Source organism: Sinohyriopsis cumingii, chromosome 12 (assembly GCF_028554795.1).
Source record: "Sinohyriopsis cumingii isolate HCF-2022 chromosome 12, ASM2855479v2, whole genome shotgun sequence".
NCBI lineage: Eukaryota > Metazoa > Mollusca > Bivalvia > Unionida > Unionidae > Sinohyriopsis > Sinohyriopsis cumingii.
In genome coordinates this window covers 1,198,712-1,218,038 of record NC_142972.1, presented here as the reverse complement: position 1 = coordinate 1,218,038, position 19,327 = coordinate 1,198,712, and the positions used below count along the sequence as shown (strand labels likewise).

General features: G+C 38.0%; 1 protein-coding gene across 5 annotated transcripts in view; it reads right to left on the bottom strand.

Annotated features, from left to right (window-relative positions):
- Positions 1-520: 520 nt before the first annotated feature.
- LOC149785906 (phytanoyl-CoA hydroxylase-interacting protein-like) overlaps positions 521-19,327 on the bottom strand; it is a 94,642-nt gene continuing 75,835 nt past the window's right edge. For all 5 annotated transcript variants that reach the window (XM_089976128.1, XM_089976126.1, XM_089976124.1 and 2 more), the window contains one exon: positions 521-7,534. In XM_089976128.1, the coding sequence (XP_089832254.1) occupies positions 6,846-7,534 (689 nt within the window). In that variant the 3' untranslated portion in view covers positions 521-6,845. The remainder of the gene's footprint in view (positions 7,535-19,327) is intronic.

The window sequence follows — 19,327 nt, the reverse complement described above, 5'->3', positions numbered from 1 at the left end:
GACTGGCTGGGACATCATGTTACATATCTGCAGCATGATGCCCCAGTGCTAGACATCACTATTAACTATCACACTGCAGACATCGTAGCAATATCACTGAAAAAGTGTTAAAGCTGCGTTAAACATCCGAATCACACACACACACACACACACAAAGGCTATAGCTTTTATCGATGTAGGTGCAGTGGTGCAATTCAATATCAGTCTACAAGTGTTTGTGGAAATCAACCTGCCGTCACGGTGAATGTTGATTTGTTTCACTTGTGAGACATTCTGAGAGCTGAGATATTCAAGTTATCTCAGCTATCCAAATATCTATATCTAACAGCACATCGTGACGTGTTGAAAGATTAGTGTGGAAATAGCTTTAAAACGTCTCCACAAACGAGAGAGAGAGAGAAAGGTGTCATTCTGACTTCTTAAGTGGCGGTGTCACTCTAGCGATATAGGTGTTACATCGCTAATAATTGCGACGAGGTACTGGAATCGAACTGGAAAACAGAAAGTCGAGGTCTAAGTGTACGACAGCAATTCTTTTATTAAAGCTAAACAAAGGTATAGAACACAAATTACACACAATTAATTTAAAATGTATAACAAAAAAATGTTTCATTTAATTAGAGCTAACCAACTTCACACAATACTATAATTTCCGTATTTCAGAATTACAGGCCAAATAAATTGCCAATAGTACAAGAATCCTCAAGATTAAAATATTACAAATTAATACCCAAAGTTATTTTCAATCAATGTATTTTATTAAATCTTAATTCTCATCTAGAATATTATTCCCAGTAATTTCGAAGGTATTTTATTTCTAAATAAATTGTAGCATGAAGTTGGTAGCAAACCCTTTCTATAAAACCAAGCCTAATATTCTAAATGAACACAAATTCTAAATAAATTTAAACAGTCCAAGAAACATTATATTTAAAAATTCATATTGCATAATAATAATAATAATAATATGTTACAAGCTTTCCAGAGACAGATGAAATAAGCTCTAAACGTGTTTCACAGAAAAAAAACTTTAATTACATTACTCTTATCTGGAAAACAGAAAGTCGAGGTCTACGTGTACAGTAATTCTTAATGAAGCTGTGGGTGCGTACGGTATACATAGTCGATTTCTATTCTGCGAGACGTCGGCTTTACCATAATAGGGCATGCCTTGCAATCTCCAGCTTCAATTTAACCTTGGATCACGCATGACCCTCATGCTTCTGTGACACCTGGTTTCGTCAGAAACCTGCTCTATGTACACTAAGACCCTGACAAGCTTTTGTTTACACCAATGTCTGAAATTCGTAAATCCTAGCTTGTACTGAATATAGTTTTATTAGATGTTGTCTTATAATGAAGATGGCATAGAGTCACAACATACATTGACTAGTAGCATCTACCTGTTTTACAATACATAGCTGTAGTACTGATGCCTTTTGTTGTAAAATCAGTTAATACAAAAATTCTAACAATCATTTTCTTTCTTATGTGAATTTAAATTACAATTCCAAAAATCGTACATTTATTAAAAAAATGATATGAATTCAAATTACAACTCCAAAAATCATACATTCTACAAATTCCTAAAATTCACCGTAAATATATATATATATATACTCCAAAAATAAAATGACGGATGGATGGAAAGACTAATGGACAAAAACGTAACAAATGTCGAAACAGAAGAATTCCTAGTAGCGACAGGCACGTGCACATCACTAGTCTAGTATGCATATAAAGTTTTCATGAGATCTTTAGCCATTTTGGAGTCTACTTAAAAAATGAAAGTGTAAAATGATGGATGAACGGACGAATACATGACTTTTTATATTAACAAAATTGGTTTGTCTGTTAAATTAACAAATTGATGAAGGTATTCAAAATATTAAACTAAAGAATTGTAAATAATAGGCATATCTGGACCAGTACATGCGCACCAAGTTATTTATTTTGAACAGATTGGACTTGCGCTGTGGATACAACAGTGGGATGGATGGATCTCTTATCACATGTCAACTTTGTTGAGTGAGTGAATACTAACGAAGAAACATTTATTTGGATCTTATTTTTATATTCTGTGCCAGTTGTCTTGGCCATGTCTATCACATGTTCAGTGGCAAGGGCGTCAATAGTTGTTTTCAGCAATTTGTTGATTTTTGTTGCTCATGGGTGATTTGTATCGTTGTTTTTTTGTAGTAGAGACAGAGAATGGGTGATTTGTATCATTGTTGTTTGTAGTAGAGACAGAGCATGGATGATTTGTATCGTTGTTTGTAGTAGAGACAGAGCATGTGTGATTTGTCTCGTTGTTTGTAGTAGAGACATAGCATAGGTGATTTGTCTCATTGTTGTTTGTAGTTGAGACATAGCATAGGTGATTTGTCTCGTTGTTGTAGTAGAGACAGAGCATGGGTGATTAGTATCATTGTTGCTTGTAGTAGAGACAGAGCATGGGTGATTTGTATCATTGTTGTTTGTAGCAGAGACAGAGCATGGGTGATTTGTATCTTTTTTTTGTAGTAGAGACAGCATGGGTGATGTGTATCATTGTTGTTTGTAGTAGAGACAGAGACAGCATCCCACTGAACCCTTGTTTATGCATATGCCTCATTAGGAACAAGTGGATAAAGTTAACTTAGTGGAAAGTGAGACAAATAAGGTATACACCCCCACCCCCTGGATTTAATAACTAAAATATGCTCACTGATGTTTGGAGGAAATTCAAAAATGTGAAGTATAAACTTTGATGGGATATAAACCAAGAAAGGTGATTTAATTTTCGTATTTCAGAGAAAACTCAAAGATAGTGAAGAAAAAAAAATAAACAAGGATGCAACGTTTACAAAATTTCTAAACCTGTACGCTATGCATACAATAATTGAAACGATTCGAAACTCAGCCTGATGTACACACTAGTCTTACAGCTGTTAATAATACGGACATGCCTATCACATCGAAATTCAACCTGATGTACACGCTAGTCTTACAGCTAACTGTTAATAATACAGACATGCCTATCACATCGAAACTCAACCTGATGTACACGCTACTCTTACAGCTAACTGTTAATAATACGAACATGCCTATCACATCGAAACTCAACCTGGTCTACACGCTAGTCTTACAGCTAACTGTTAATAATACGGACATGCCTATCACATCGAAATTCAGCCTGATGTACACGCTAGTCTTACAGCTAACTGTTAATAATACGGACATGCCTATCACATCGAAATTCAGCCTGATGTACACGCTAGTCTTACAGTTAATAACACGGACATGCCTATCACATCGAAATTCAACCTGGTCTACACGCTAGTCTTACAGCTAACTGTTAATAATACGGACATGCCTATCACATCGAAATTCAGCCTGATGTACACGCTAGTCTTACAGCTAACTGTTAATAATACGGACATGCCTATCACATCGAAATTCAGCCTGATGTACACGCTAGTCTTACAGTTAATAACACGGACATGCCTATCACATCGAAACTCAACCTGGTCTACACGCTAGTCTTACAGCTAACTGTTAACAATATGGACATGTTTATCACATGGCTGACCTGCAGGACTTTCAGATTAAGTATCATTCCAGTTTTCCACGTTCACATTTAATTGCAAGAGAATGAAACGATGAAAAACTCAGATTTACTAAAAATTGCTTAAACATTTTGTGAGACATAAATGACTACGAAAATTCACCCAGAGAATAAATGTTGCACCAATTAAGATTGCATTCAAGTTGGTTACTTATTCCTTATTTCCGATTGAACAAGTAATTGGTTAGAAAAGCGTTGACACACACCACACACATACATCTACACACATCTTACAAGATAGGTGCTTTCGACGAGCACATTTTCTTTCACAGATAATAATTAGATCATATCTTCGAGAAGGTCGGGGTTCATTCAGATTTTATTTGTGTGTGAAAATAATTCAAACGTAAGTGAGAGCTCTCCAAACGGGACTTTCTCCGTAGACATATGATTACAAAAGCATTGAATTAGCTTTCGGCGTATTTTATAAAAAACTACAATAAATTTGTTCTAATAATACGGACATGTGCTATGCTTGATTGCAGTACTGGAAAGATAGGACAAGATCAAACGCAAGACAATAATCTATCTCTTTTGATTCTCGTGTTTACACTATCTGATGAAAAAAGATACATTGGTCTTGCAGTAATTCTTTTAAATACATAATTTTTACGGCTTGGATATGAATCAATGCAATTAATATTGCTGGATTATTCGGAAGCGTTTTGTGACCGTAACAAAGACATTGCATCGTGTATATACCTGCTAAAAATATTATCTCATGATTCATTGTGTAAGAAGGGTCTGGATTTGAACTGAATTATTACGGTATCTTTTAAATTTAATACATCAGCATTTAAATTGGAAATTAAGTTTATCCCTCCCATGGCTAGATGTTTCTATTTCTGTCTAGATAAATTCATTGCCTTTAATAAGCTAAGTTTTCTATAAAGTTGGAGTTGTTCTGCAAAGTGTGTCTCTTAGTTCAACAGCAATTCTGTCTCGAATCATTTCGACTCTAATATCTCTAAAACTACGGTACATTCCTAGACAGTGCAATGAGGTAACAAATGCATCGACAGATTCACCTCTTTTTGTCGCTAATGGCTAATTTAGCTTTTTCAAAAAAAAAATGTTTTTTTCGCAATGAAATATCCTTCGAATGTCTCTCTAACAACTTCATATTTCTTTTTGTCACTTATGCCAAATGAAGAAAATATAGATCTGATTATGTCCCATAGAATAGGTCAGGGTGTTCATTTGTGCTTCTCTTTTTTTTTTTCTTCATTCAATCCAGAATTAAGTCCAAACTGCTAAATTCTCTGCATCCGCTCTCACCGAGATTCTCGGCTAGAATATTAAATTTTGTCTGGACTTTGGAAAATGTCGCCACCGCTGAAAACCATTTGTTAAATTAAATCTGAGGGGGAACGTTTCTTTTGTGAGAATGATGCTCAATTTCTATTATATCCATCTAGCGCTGATAATCCACTGAGTCTTAGGCAAATCTCACTCCTGACACTGTCGTGTGAGTGCGTGGGAACAAGCATAATGTATTCTCTAAACTACTTTCATTATTTACAGACAAACATATCAACTAAAAGAAGGCCCAACACCAAGTGAACACAGACGTGGGAGATAATAAAATAAATGATGTAAAATGCAAAAACTCTTTAACTGAGCTTTAATTCGACCGACCCAAGGTCTTACTGACTTTAAGGCTGTCAACCTTTATATGTGTATCAAAACAATAACTTGCCCCATTAACTGATACATTACATTATCTAATACTACATTCTTATAATCTGTCCGAAGTGCCTATGAATGGTCTAAGGGACAAACCATTTACTTTTTATGGGGAAGGGGAGACTGGGGAAGGTGATGAAGAGTCTGGGACTTTGGAACAAGGAATTTGTTTTCTTTTATCGAAATATAATTTTTTTTCAAGTAGTATAATGGATATAATGAGGGCTATTTGCTGCAAATCAGAGGAAAATAGGTCTTGCAAATTATTGGGGGACATCGGATTTTTTATTCATCCCAGGTTCCACCCGATCCCTCTCCTCCCCACCCCAATCCTATATCGGAGAATTCAATGGTTAGTCTCCAAGGCCTCAACACCAGCCTGAACTCTGCATACTGCCAGTATAAATGATATCAGATTAGGTGACAGTTCATATCCCCTCATCAATTATCTCCTTAGAAACCCCTAAAAGAATTACTCATAAACAGGAATAATTTAGAATCTATTGAAAAATATTAGCAGGTCTGAATAAAGGAGACAATATGAAGAGATTTTTGGGACCGACTTTTTCGCAAAACAACTCAGTTGATTACGTTTGCTACATTGTCTTTTAAACAAAGATAAATAAAGCCGTTCTTTAACAGGGAACAGCCTTCTTCAGCCAACTTTCAGTGCGTCATATTAGCACATATTAAATAATGACCGCGCGCTATTCATAAAACGGATAAAATCCAATATATTGATCAGGAACAGGGCTGTACCAGGAAAAAGGTGGTGTGCTATTTCATGTGGAAAAATTACATTTGACCAGGGCTAAACTCTCGCTGTTAGGCACTTGTCCGACAGTTATGGGGTCGAGCTGTTTAATTTCTACAGCCCAGCAGTTTGTTTTCTTTATTCGTTAAAAAAAAAGTGTGAGATACAGGGACGAACTATGGTGCTTCTCGGTGCAAAAGCATTTCATGCATCATAGTCAATATTTATCTTAATCAAAGTCAAGGTCAGGGATTAAAATGTTTACCCCAATTCTGCACTTGTCGTTTACTGTCCACTGTGCAGGAAGGAGGTCCACAGGGGTGACACCATGAGTTACCGCACATGACTGTCTATAAAAAAATTAATTTTTGTGCAAGATTGGAGTCCATGGGGGTGACACTATGGGTTACCGCACATGACTTATGTATAAATTTTTTGTATTTTTGTGCAGGAAGGAGGTCTATGAGGGTGACACATGAGTTACAGCACTGGGTGACACTAATCCTAGTGATGCTACTGCTGTCCACTGAGATAGTGCATTGAAATTTATATACTTTCCATGTCTGCCAAGTAATTCAACACTTCTACATTGAAGTCATAATTATTAGAATTATTAGAATTTGTTATTCTGAACGTATGTGCCTTCACCATGATAAGCAGAGGACAAAAAATTCAAAGAGTTTGCTTGCCTTAAAACTCCTTGGCACTATACAACCAGGAATGTACTGATTTGCCGTTAAACCCTATACATGCCTAATATACACACATTCTAATAGCGTATATTAGAAGCGATGTATTTTATATTACTTTACTTCTTGCCTTGAGGTTACAGATTTTGCAATCTTCCCTTTTAGGTTTACTGATCACAATATCTCTTGGTCTGTATAACGGGCGGACATTGGTGAGGAAGACTTTGTTTTCCCCCAGTTCCTGCATCAAACCATGGACATCGATTTCATCTGTGTAAAACACTTCAACCCTTACACCTGACCTAACAAACACTTCTCCATCATAATTTATGTACAAAAAGGGATTTTTAAACAATTCTAGCATTTTCAAACGAGCCTTGCAAAACTGATCAGCTTCGGTTCCTCTGACTGCAAAAATGAGGGTCACCTTGTGCGCCTTGTAGTGACAATAGAAGTCAGCAAAGTAAATGTTAACATCTTCAAAAAAGAACAGAGCTGGAATGTGTAATCTCTGTGTGCCATGGCATGACATTTTAGGCTTTTTATTCTTTCTTCCTCTCACGAGAGTATTAAAGAAAATCCCCTTTATCTTGAGGTGTATAGTTGATGCCTTGTCTCCACTCATTGTTTTATAGTAAGTGGGCATAATTCCACATTTCGTTTCAAAAACGAAATCAAAGTAAGCCGGTAACTTGTCCCGGTAGAAATGGGCGATCTTCACAAATCTCGAATCCTGCTGCTTCTCTACAAAGTTGCAGCTCTTCACAAATAGCTCATTCACTTCATTTTTTGTCATAACTGAAAAAAAGGATGTCAATAAAACTGAATCTAGGGTACATATGAGTGATAAATGTTTGACACACCAGTACATTAAAGACTAGTGTAAAAGCGACATGAATTAAATCCCCTGCCTAAAATACAAACCACAGCAGCCTGTCATGGCCAGTTTGTGTTAGATTATTCATAATATTTTCACGCAAACAGAACGAGGTTATTATGGCAATTCAGCAATATTTGTTTCTTTTTTCTTATAAAACATCAGGTAAATTTATTCGAGTAAGATTGACACCCCTCAGGTACTCTTCGTATCCAAAAGTAATATCGTATTTAAAAACAGATGCTTTCGTTTGTTGTTACATGCAGTTATATATATATATATAGTTGGACATTGTAAATTGTTTGGCATGTTTGTATGAATTCAAACGGAAATTTTACACTAATTGCTAAAATATTTCTTTGTGCATGTTATTGGCAGCAAGGTTTTAAAATATCCTGCTAGCGTACACCACACCAGCCGATTGTGTCTTTTTTTCAAAACAATAACCGGTTATTTTGCATAATTGTCGTAGGGACGCAAAGTGTTTTGGCGTGTGCCAAATTGGATTCTTAAATTTGTTACAGTTATATTAGCCAAAACAACTTCACCTTGGTGTACGAGTTGGCGTGTGCCAAATTTGATCCTTAAATTTGTTACAGTTATATTAGCCAAAACAACTTCACCGTGGTGTACGAGTTAGCGTGCTCCAAATTTGGCTTTTAAATTTGTTACAACTTTACCAACCCTACCATTGAACATAACTTTGTTTTACTCATTGCGTGGCCTGTAAAAATGTTTGGCTACAATGATTTTGTCCTTTACTAATTCGCTTGCAGCAAAGTTTCTTACAAAAATATTCAATGTCAAGTGGCTGCCATATTTAGTTTTGCTTGAAATATATATGAGTAGAAATTGTACCAATTGTATGAGGTAGATTTGTTTTTTCAGTAGTCGGTGTGTTACTGAATGAAGATTTTTTTTCTGTTTGACACTGAAAATGTAGAGTTACCTTGTTAAAGTTTGAAAAATGACATATTACAAGTAGATCGAAGTGGTGTATTGTGCACTTTGTACAAATTATTTTTTTTCAAAACAGAGAGAGAGAGAGAGATTAAACAAAGTTAAATAATTTGTTAATAAGCCCTGCTCACTTATAAGAGGGAGATTAGGGATAGCTCCTTTCTTTCCATTTATGGAAATGTTGTAAAGCACTTAGAGCTTCGAAAAATTAGGCGCTATACAAAATCATTATTATTATTGTTATTATTATTATTATTATTATTGAAACCAAATATCAGACATGACCGTATTTACCAGTGTAACGATGCTGTACGACTTAATTTCAGTGATTTAGTAGTGTCATTTTGCCACAGAAGATTGTCAAGTTCACAGGTACTCATTTTCACGGGTTGTAAAGTTCGCCGGTACTAACGATAAGCAATGAATTCAAGCTTTTCGTTAAAATGTTGTGTCAAGTAAGTTAACTAGCAGGAAGCTTCCTTATTATGCTGCAAGATAACTTCGATGCGTTTCGTTTCCAAAGAATTAAATGGAGGGAGGGGGTGGTCGCTCAAGTCTTTATGCAACTCTTTTAAGATTTCCTCTAAAGAGATGAGGGTCCATTCGTCTTCCAGATACTCTTTCAGTTTTTCTTCAGGATTCATTATTAAACATTTGTCGAGTTGCACTTGACTGAAATGATTTATTTGACAACCATAATAATGTTTTTAATTTGTTGGGTTTCAGGGTTTTTCAGCCAAGGATACTAATTGTTGCTCTTGTTCTGGCAATTTAGGCACTCTGACAGTATCTTTCTCTGGTTCTGTCCATTGAGGCACTCCGGCAGTATCTTTCTCTAGTTCACATGTGGAGTGTAACTGCTGTTCTGGTTAGAACTGAGACATCCATAGTAGTGAAGTGGGGCACCCTAGCCTCAATGGGAATTAGCATTACAGACCCCTTTTGGGCAAACCTAGCCTCAATGGAAATTTAACATGGGGAAAAATCGTGGGCAAACCTAGCCTCAAGGGGAATTTAACATGGGAAAAAGTCTTGGGCCACTCTAGCCTCAAGGGGAATTGAACATGGGAAAAAGTCTTGGGCAACTCTAGCCTCAAGGGGAATTTAACATATGGAAATTGAACATGGTGGGTTTGTATAGCGTCAAGAGGAATTGAACATGGTGGGACTGTCTAGGGACAATGATGGTAGAGGGTCAAACACAACAGAGACACACATACATACACTAGTACAAGCGTGAGATTTATATATAAAGCATTACCAAGACCTGAAATCTTGCTGGGGTGTTCAAAAATTTGCATAATTGTAATGATGCTATAAATAGCTACAATCAAGGAAATGCTCAACGACAAAATGGATGTGACTAAAAGTAACGCTAAAATGACGAAATTGTCCCAGAATTTAAAGGAAAATAAACATATCCCCGAAAATTAAGTTACAATGGTTTAGACTAAAATGGATAAAATTAGTAACTACTTACAATATCAACTTGTGTGACGATCGTGGATAAACACCCATGTATCTATTTATAGCTATAATCAGCTAAAATTCCTATGAAATCCCACTATCTATTTATACTACAACTTGTGGGTTACTCCTTTGGAAAACCCCACTATCTTTTTATAGCCTCAGCTTGAGTGACGTTCTATTTATGAACTCTAGTAAATATGTATAGCTACAACCTGTGGAAATCCCCAAGTCCATATTTATAGTCTCGAAATTTCCAGCGTCAGTGACGTCACTGTACTGAACACTAGGGGATAAATTTCAACAGTGTTGCAAGTGGCTGACCTGAATACACGCTACTGCAGGTAGGTAGGTAGAGTGTATCTGATAGGGATAAAGTGAGTTTTATAGGGACAAACAGAGACCAATACACACACACAACGTACGCGCGCAGACATACGCACACACACACACACAGAGGGAAGAGGAAAAAACAAACCCCAAATATACTATCAACACAGAAGGGAGATAATACAAACCCCAAATAAACTATCCACACAAACGTACGCGAACGCATACAAACCCCAAATATACTATCCACACAAACGGACGCGAACGCATACAAACCCCAAATATACTATCCATACAAACGCACGCGAACGCGTACAAACCCCAAATATACTATCCACACAACGTCGCTAACGCATAAAAACCCCAAATATACTATCCACAAGACGTCGCTAACGCATACAAACCCCAAATATACTATCCACACGACGTCGCTAACGCATACAAACCCCAAATATACTATCCACACTCGGGAGGAAAAAGAAGAAAGAAAAACAACCAAATATACGATCTACACAACGTACGCGAACACACACACACACACACACACACACACACACACACACACACACAAATATACTATCAACACAGAAGGGAGATAATACAAACCCCAAATGTACTATCTACACATGGAAGAGGAAGAATACAAATCCCATACCTACTATCCACACGGAGGTGAGATGTAAAAAAATAAATAACCCAATATACACTATCCTCAAAGAGGGAAGAGGAAAAAGCCATAATATACTAACCACACAGAGGGAAGAAGAAAACCATTATACACTATCCACACGGAGTGAAGAAATAACCCTTTATATATACTATCAACAGAGAGTGAAGAAAATAACCCATTATATTCCATCAACACAGAGTGAAGAAGAAAAAGTTTTTTGAAAGCACCTAAGCCCTCACCTGCAATGACCAACTCTGCCAAACACCTACATTCCACCCCCACCCCAACACTACAAAACCCATTTAACCCGTTATTGTATGGCATCAGTGTCTGATTTAGGAAACATCAAGACACAAAATGATGGATGAATAGACTGACTATTGTTTACCGACTTGCATGCCTAAAGAGCGTGCGTGAAGGAAAACATCCTTCCATTTCAATTCTAACTAAAACATGATCCAGAGGGATAGAGAGAGGTGAAAGAGCACAATTTCATAAAGTGTGAGTAAAAACGAAACACGCCATCCTTATTATACAATGTCAAGACCAAGAGACACCTACGTTTTCTTTCTGGTCTATTCTCTTTTAGAAGGTAGTATGAAATTTCACATCAGGGCCAACGCATCGGCTCACATTGTCAATTTTTCCATTTCCATGTCTTCAAGTTCTTCCTCATCTTCAATTTCTTCTTCTGAATCCCTCTTCTCTTTTTCGTCTTGCTTCTGTTTCTTCTCTTTTCTCGTAGGGCACTCTGAATCCCAGTGTCCTTTCTCCTGACAACGATATTAGGTATCTTGACTTTTGTCTCTCTTTCTTAGACGAAGCAGGTATTCTGGAGACAAATACCCATTTACCTTTGCAGATATAGCAAACTTCATCAGCACTTACACACTTTCGTATGACTCTCATCAAATCAAAGACCAAAAGAGTAAGTTTTGTTGCCACTTTCGCCTGTGAATTATGCTTTCGTATGGCTTTTAGCATATATTTGACCAGCAGGTCGATCTGTGCTGACTCTTCCATCTTCTTGATCGTTTGAGACTGGAATGAATACTCTGACGCTAAGACACTCTCCCTATATACAGGGACCTGCTGCGTATGAAACCTAGTCAAATATAATTTTGCAATAAGATGAAACGATTTCATTGAGAAAGTAAAAGGCAATGACGTGCCGCGTCGCCTCACACAAGACCTGAAGTGTTAGCTCAAATCCGTGTCAGCGATTTCGAAGACGACATAACTGAGCTTTAATCAATGCTCTGCATTTATGCCACAAAACCACGAGTCCTGATTCACGCCAAAAGAAATTTCGTTCGGTCCATAAAAAATAGTATCACATCTGAGAAACGCAAAAACGAACTTCCAGAAAACTGAGAACGACGGCTTACACCTACAACGTGAAATGTATGAGTTCAAGTAGTGCGTAAAACTTAGTCAAATTAAATTTTTTATAGTCAAGACGAAACGATCTCTTTTCGAAGAAGAAAGCAGACACCAAGCGACAATGGCGATCCATGTCACACAACACTTTTCAAAATGTGTATTATCAGAGGTTTGTTCTAGCGATCTGCACGGTTAAATTAAATGTTGATGTATTTTTCAATAAGACGGACACAATTTCCATGGGATCGCCCATGGTACCATTGTTCGTGCATTAGTTTAATTTTTTTAAATATTATTTTATATAAATCGCCTATAGGATAGACCCAGTAAAGCATGGCCATTCTCGTCACTGTGTGAATAGCTACTCAAGTCAATTCGAAGTGAACGCGGTAAGAAAATAAGTATAGCCAATGAAATGGCTTACAACGGGTGATGCATTGTTTTGTTCTAGGACTGTGTGGCATAATAATCCCTACGCTCTTGCGTTGTTACCATTACAGTGCAGACAGACTGGAATGTGAACTTACAAGCCCTCTTTGTGTATTGTACCATTTCTTCTTACCACATCAAAATATTGAGCGTCACAGTATTGTTCGCGTTTTCAAGCTGACAATTTTTTTATATCTTACTTAAACATTTTAAGATAAACACTCACACTCACGTCGGTAGAGTCAGAACAGACGTGTTACAGTATTGAGGGGCATGTTATCTTTTTTTTTCTTCAAACTAATAAATTTGGGGTTTGTATGAAGTAAAGAACCGAAAGTACAGTGAACCTCAAGGATGATGACCCAATCTGTCTGTCTATTGATGTGTGTATTTACTTAAGAAGAAATATGACCTCTAAACACAAAGAGATACGGCAAGCATGATTAGAATGAACACAACGATGTTTTCCTTCACGCCCGTGTAATTTAGAGTTTCAATCCTCTTTCAAGACAAACTTGGTCTCTTTTTGTAGGGCTTGAAATAAAAAAAAACAAAAAAAAACTGAAAAATCTTAAACACTTTGCTATAGATAATTTCATCAACAGACTAAACAACATAAATACCGTTACAACACCAGAAAGCCTTAAATCTTCTATCAAAAAGAAATGCATCAAAAAATTAAAGATTAACGATAACTAACCAATGAAACCGAATTTAACAAAGGCAATGACATGTGAAGAAATGTCTCTCACTTTGGAAAGGTAGGTGAATGTAATCTGTCATGCACCATCAACTTGAAAAAATTATAAACAGAGAGAAATCTGAATTCAAAATTCATTTTTTTTTTAAATTGTTTGGTTTCTTTTTCTTTTTTGGAACAAATCTAAGCACTAATATAGAGTGGAAAAGGGAAAATGCGCATAAAAGCTTTGATATTTCTGAAAAAATGAGGGGATATTCCTAGCGTTCATAATCACCTATATATGCTTGGACTTGTCTGTGACTTATCCACAAAACAAGATGCACATATTTCTGGTCAAGCTGCAAGTGTGTGCGTGTTTTGGAAAAGGGTAAAAATTGGATATACAATTTTCTCGTGACACTTATAAAGTGAAGAGTCTGTGCAAGTGTCAAAAGCCAAAGTCATATCAGTTTTGTATTTTGTACGGCTTGTAAAGATTTCCACTTTAGTAAATGTGAAGTATCACAAGTTATTATCACAAACAGAAGTGGAACATAGGGGCTTGCAAGAAAGAAAATAACCCAGACAGTTGGTGTCATCAAGAGTGCTAGAGATGGTACCCGAACTTGCTTGCTTGCTTACTTGAATTAAAGTGATTTTCGCTCTAATGGAGCATGTATCACTGGTTTAATAACGCACCGCGTGATTTTTAATTACTCCTGGGGAAGGAAAGAGAGCCTCATCCCCCAGGCTTTTATGTACTCACAGACTACTTTTAAATTTAGCCACTCAGGTGTAGGACTAACTAGTCCTTAACAACCTGACTGAAAGGCTTGAAACATGAGTGGGAATAGTCTCACCACACACTCATTTTTCTGTCCGAGCGTGGTAAAGGAGGAAAAAGGTGTTCAAAAAGCCAGCCATGGGTGTTAAGTACTCAACAAAACGCTAGCCCGTACTGATTTCAAATCAAGTCGTGTCACCAAAAAAGACGACGTGTACGACATCAAAGGCATTGTCAAACGCAGAAACCGTAAAGTGGGCAAACGACGTGTCAAAGAAGTCAAAGTACGTTGGAAAGGATATCCACCCAGTTTTCATTCTTGCATCGACGCTTCGCACTATAAAAAGAAGTGACCATCATGCCCTTTCACACAGATTCAGCTACTGCGATCACTCCTTCACCCAATTCTTCTCTGCAAGATTTACAAATACAACCCTTGTGGGTGTGGTATGGAAAACGTGTGCCTAAAACGCAAATCGTCTTTTTCTGCCCAACCTTCGTGGTGTATTGTGTCATCGGTGCATCCATTGCCAATTTGAGTTTGCAACAAGGAGACAAACATTTGTGGACCATTGTATTGAGCAGTTATATCGGTTACCTGCTTCCTAATCCCTCCCTGAAATTCTCCTCGAACCGGAACAACGGGAACCTTGTGTCCAGTGTCAGTGCCAGTCACCACTCCAACAACAACTCCATTTTGGGCGGAGACACTCCTCTAACTTCCAGTATCACCTCGGAGAGCCACAAAACTCTGGAATTATGAGCAATAACAACCAATTTTACTTAACCTTACCCAGTGACAGTTCCATGGAGGTGTTTCCCAAGAACACGTTGTGCTGTTACACGGTCAAATTACTTCAGACCATCCAGTTAGATCACGAAGCCCATTGGGAAGTGGCTTTAGTGGAAATCATTCACCCAACACAAATCAAAAACATCACCGAAAAGCAAAACACTTTCGAGGTGGAAATCAATAAAATCGGGTTTTTAGGGAACACAAGACCAGCCAGCAATCCAGCCTTCATTATCTACACCTTGAAAATTCCTTCGGGTTATTATTTTAGTGGTGAACATTTGGTGGACACTATTGCGGACAGGTTCAACTTAGCCTTTGGCAAAGCACTGAACAGAGCCAAAAAAGTGTGAAGATTGAGTACCATAAAGTGGCTCGTCGTCTCGTGATCAAATTTCAAGATACGGACACATTGTCCCTCAGTTTCAGTGGTAGTTTGTTTGAAATTTTGGGTGGACATGCAGAAATGGTCGCAAACAATTTGAGCCCCAAGATCAAAAGTAATATGGATTTTTACAGAGCTTTTGGAAACCCGGTAGAACTGAACCAAGGACTTAATTTGATCTTTGTGTATTCCGATGTGGTGGAGTACAACGTGGTGGGACACACCTCGGTGCCGTTACTGCGTGTCATTCCTTTCAAAGTGGATAGTACCACAAACAATGACCAGGAAGGTGCAAACACCTATCACGTACACCGTGATTTGTACATCCTCACTATTTGCCCGTCAGTAAGTCGTATTTAGACACTGTCAACATTGCTATAAAAGGAGATCTGGGACAAAATATTCCATTCTCCAAAGGGAAAGTTACAGTGAAACTTCATTTTCGAAAACGGTTCTCTAACGAATTGTAAGTCAAGACAGCGAGGAGGGACATTTTCACCCTATAAAATCCGGCCAGATGCGTGTGGAATTTCAGTTTGCAGAAAATCTACGCGCAGATAATACGGTGAACGTCATCCTGTATGCTGAATTGGACAATACGATATAAACCAACAGTTTGAGAGAAGTCATTCTAGACTATTAGAAGTCATGGAAGACTTTTATCAATGTTTGTATAGTAGGGATTCTTTGGACATGGAATGTGAAGATCCTGAGGAAGGAGAACCCCAAGACAAAGACGAAGAAGTCATCATGATGAAGTCTAGATGGCCAGAACAAGAATCACATTTAGTTTCCTGTTATGCTATAGTCTTGACAGAAAAAAATTAAGGAATTGATCAAGAAAGATTGCTATGGATGTCATAAGGATCATCCCAGTCAAATTCAACACGATAAATGCCTGATGCTGAGTCAAGAAGAAAAATTGGACGAATATCTGGACGAAGCTTGGAGTCTCATCTCGGAAGAAGACGTGTTACAACAGTGGTATAAAGGCTTGCGTGAACATTATTGTCCTCCATTAACAACTCAAGAGATCCATCGCATCGAAGCTCTGTTGGATCAGAGTTGGGAGACAAGGCGAAGAAACGGTTACTTGTCAGACATTTTCAAGCAAAAAGTCAGGATCGAATTGATCACTTATCATTACCTGTGAAGAAGAAAAAAACAAAAAATGGATACCTAAGAACTTTATTACCTTTTGAACCACAGTTTGTACACTGCTTCTTGGAATCCTGTCGTCTGTGCTAAAGATGAACTCCCTCATTGCACACCTCAAAACCATCAAGCTTATGTGATCAACACGGACGACAGTCATCTCCCAGGAACCCACTGAGTAGCCGTCTACTTTCCTCAAGAAGGATGTGTGGAATATTTTGATTCCTATGGACTGCCCCCTTTGGAAGACGATATCATTGACTTTATGAGAAGAAATGCTCAGACCACACGATTCAATAATGTGAAATAACAAGGCACATATTCCTTGGTGTGTGGACAGTACTGTGTGTATTTTCTGCATCATCGCAGCCTGGGCTATTCTTTAGAACATTCAGTGACTCATTTTGATCCTCGTCATTCTTCTAGAAATGATGTGAAAGTACATCGATGGTTTTGTGACCAGTATGCTTATCTTTTGTCTCTAACTAGGAAACGTAGTGTCCATCAATGGCCTTATGACTTCCAACAGTGGAAATCACAATTTCATTCACAACGTTGTCAGCCCTTTCCAAAATAATGTGTTAGTTGAAACAAAGTTTGTTATTTGAAAAAAATGTTTGATGTTATATTGTTGGATTATTGTTAAAAATGTTAGAGTTGTTTGTTAGTATTAAGTGATTTTGAATAAAAAAATGTTGTGTTTTGAAGAAAAAAATGCCTTTGTGGTTTGTTTGGCTATAGGAATCTTGATTCATGCTCTTTGACTTCTCTCTATCCCTCCCATAACACTATTTGAACGTTCCGGCTCGAAAACCGTGTAGTAATGTTTTCCTTCACGTCCGCGCTTTGACCATAAAAACGGGGTAGTCTCCAGTCTACCCATCCATTGTTAACTCATCTTCCTACGAAGATGTGCTCAAGATTAGCCAAGTTGAACGAAGCCTATGTGAATTTGCATAGGGTCATGACAAGTCTGATACCGAGACCTGAAGAGATAGACAATATCATAATGTTGAAAGTCACTGAAGACCTGAAATAAGAGCTCTTCAAGGAGGAATTCAAGAAGGAGAAAGAAGAATGGATGGAGAAGTACAGACTTCATAAACAGCAGAGAGAGCAGCAACAGCAGCAGCATGAACCTGACAGAGGCTTTGTCAACAGTTGCATCGACACCAAAGAGTTCTTCTTCTCTTTTCCGAAGAAGCAGACCTTATCCTGTGAGAAAGCCTGTCGTCAGAGGAGGCCGCCATCTTATAACCTAAGCGATCGCCATAGCTTCAAGTTCAAAAAAAAAATTTCAGGGCTACCCCATACTCTCGAAAAGAAATAACATTCCATTGCCTATGATATGTTAGTCAGTTAGAAGAAAAAATACAGAAGTGAGTCTATCAGCACTTGATTTCTTTATCTTGGTTAGAAAGTGCGACTCTAAGTCCTTCGTTTCCGTCGCTTCTCAAAATTTTAAAAATAGTAATGTTCTGTAAAAAAGTGATTGAGTGTTTCTTTTAGGTCTGTGCGTTTTTTTTTTTGTTGGTGATAATATGGATAATGTAAGTTCGGGTACAACGAAATTAAAAGAATTAGGCCCAGAACTCGGTGTGGAGGGAAGAAATATAAGCAACAGTAGCGGGAGCAAGAAATGCAGACCTAGCCAGTTAGCACTCCACCCACCTCGAGAACACAAATAACATCTAGTCAACAGCCGACTATACCTAACAAACAACCTGCCCCGGAAAGAGTGGTGGCAAAACAAAGGGCCAATTATGTTAGACAAACGGTATGGCAAACTTAAATGTAATTATCGGAGGCACTACGTTCTTTTCTTGGGCCCCGAGTGGCCGAGTGGTCTAAAGCGCTCTCCGTTACGGATCACTGTCATCTCACCTTTGTCTGCGTGGGTTCGAGTCTCGGATTCGGCTAATGTGGGTATGTGAGAAAGCTTGCCAGTAGCTTCTCGTGGGTCGGTGGTTCTTTCCGGGGTTTTCCCGGGTTCTTCCTCCACCATTAATACTGGCCGCCATGTATAGCCTATAGCGTGCTGAAAAATGGCGTTAAACCCTACAACAACAACAACGTTCTTTTCTCACTCCGATACTACAAGCAATCTCAGCTGAAAGAACAACCACAACAACAATAACAGCGACAGACACCATAGCAGCGGATTTGAAACTATCTACCTCAACTGAAGAATTAGTATCAGAACCAGAAGAGGAAATTGAGGCGGTTGAGGAGGAGGAGGGGGACGCTGACCCTCGTTGAGAAGTACTCCGAAATGGGGCTAGATCAAGCATTGCATGACGTCAACAAAGCAGAGCAGTTTATAAGAGCCATACAATACGTTACCTACAAATCTCTGGACACCTTTAAACCAAGACCTTCTCAATGGAAATTTGGAGTGAGAGTTCTCCCCCAATTCTACAGACAAGCCTACACTGGATATCCCCTCATTCAACTGGTAGAAGCCGCTGCTTACATTGCCGCCCATCATGGCTACGCATTTCCTGATATCAAGAATCATGAGACTAGGAGTGCGGGAAAGATCGTGAGGGCGAAAGAGAGACCTGGTACCTTCTAGCAGAAAAAAACAGCCTTTTTTTTAGGGCTCCAAAAGATTGCCTTTTATTAAATAGGGAACCATATTTGGCTTGGTATCCCTCCTTGACTAAACTATTCTCG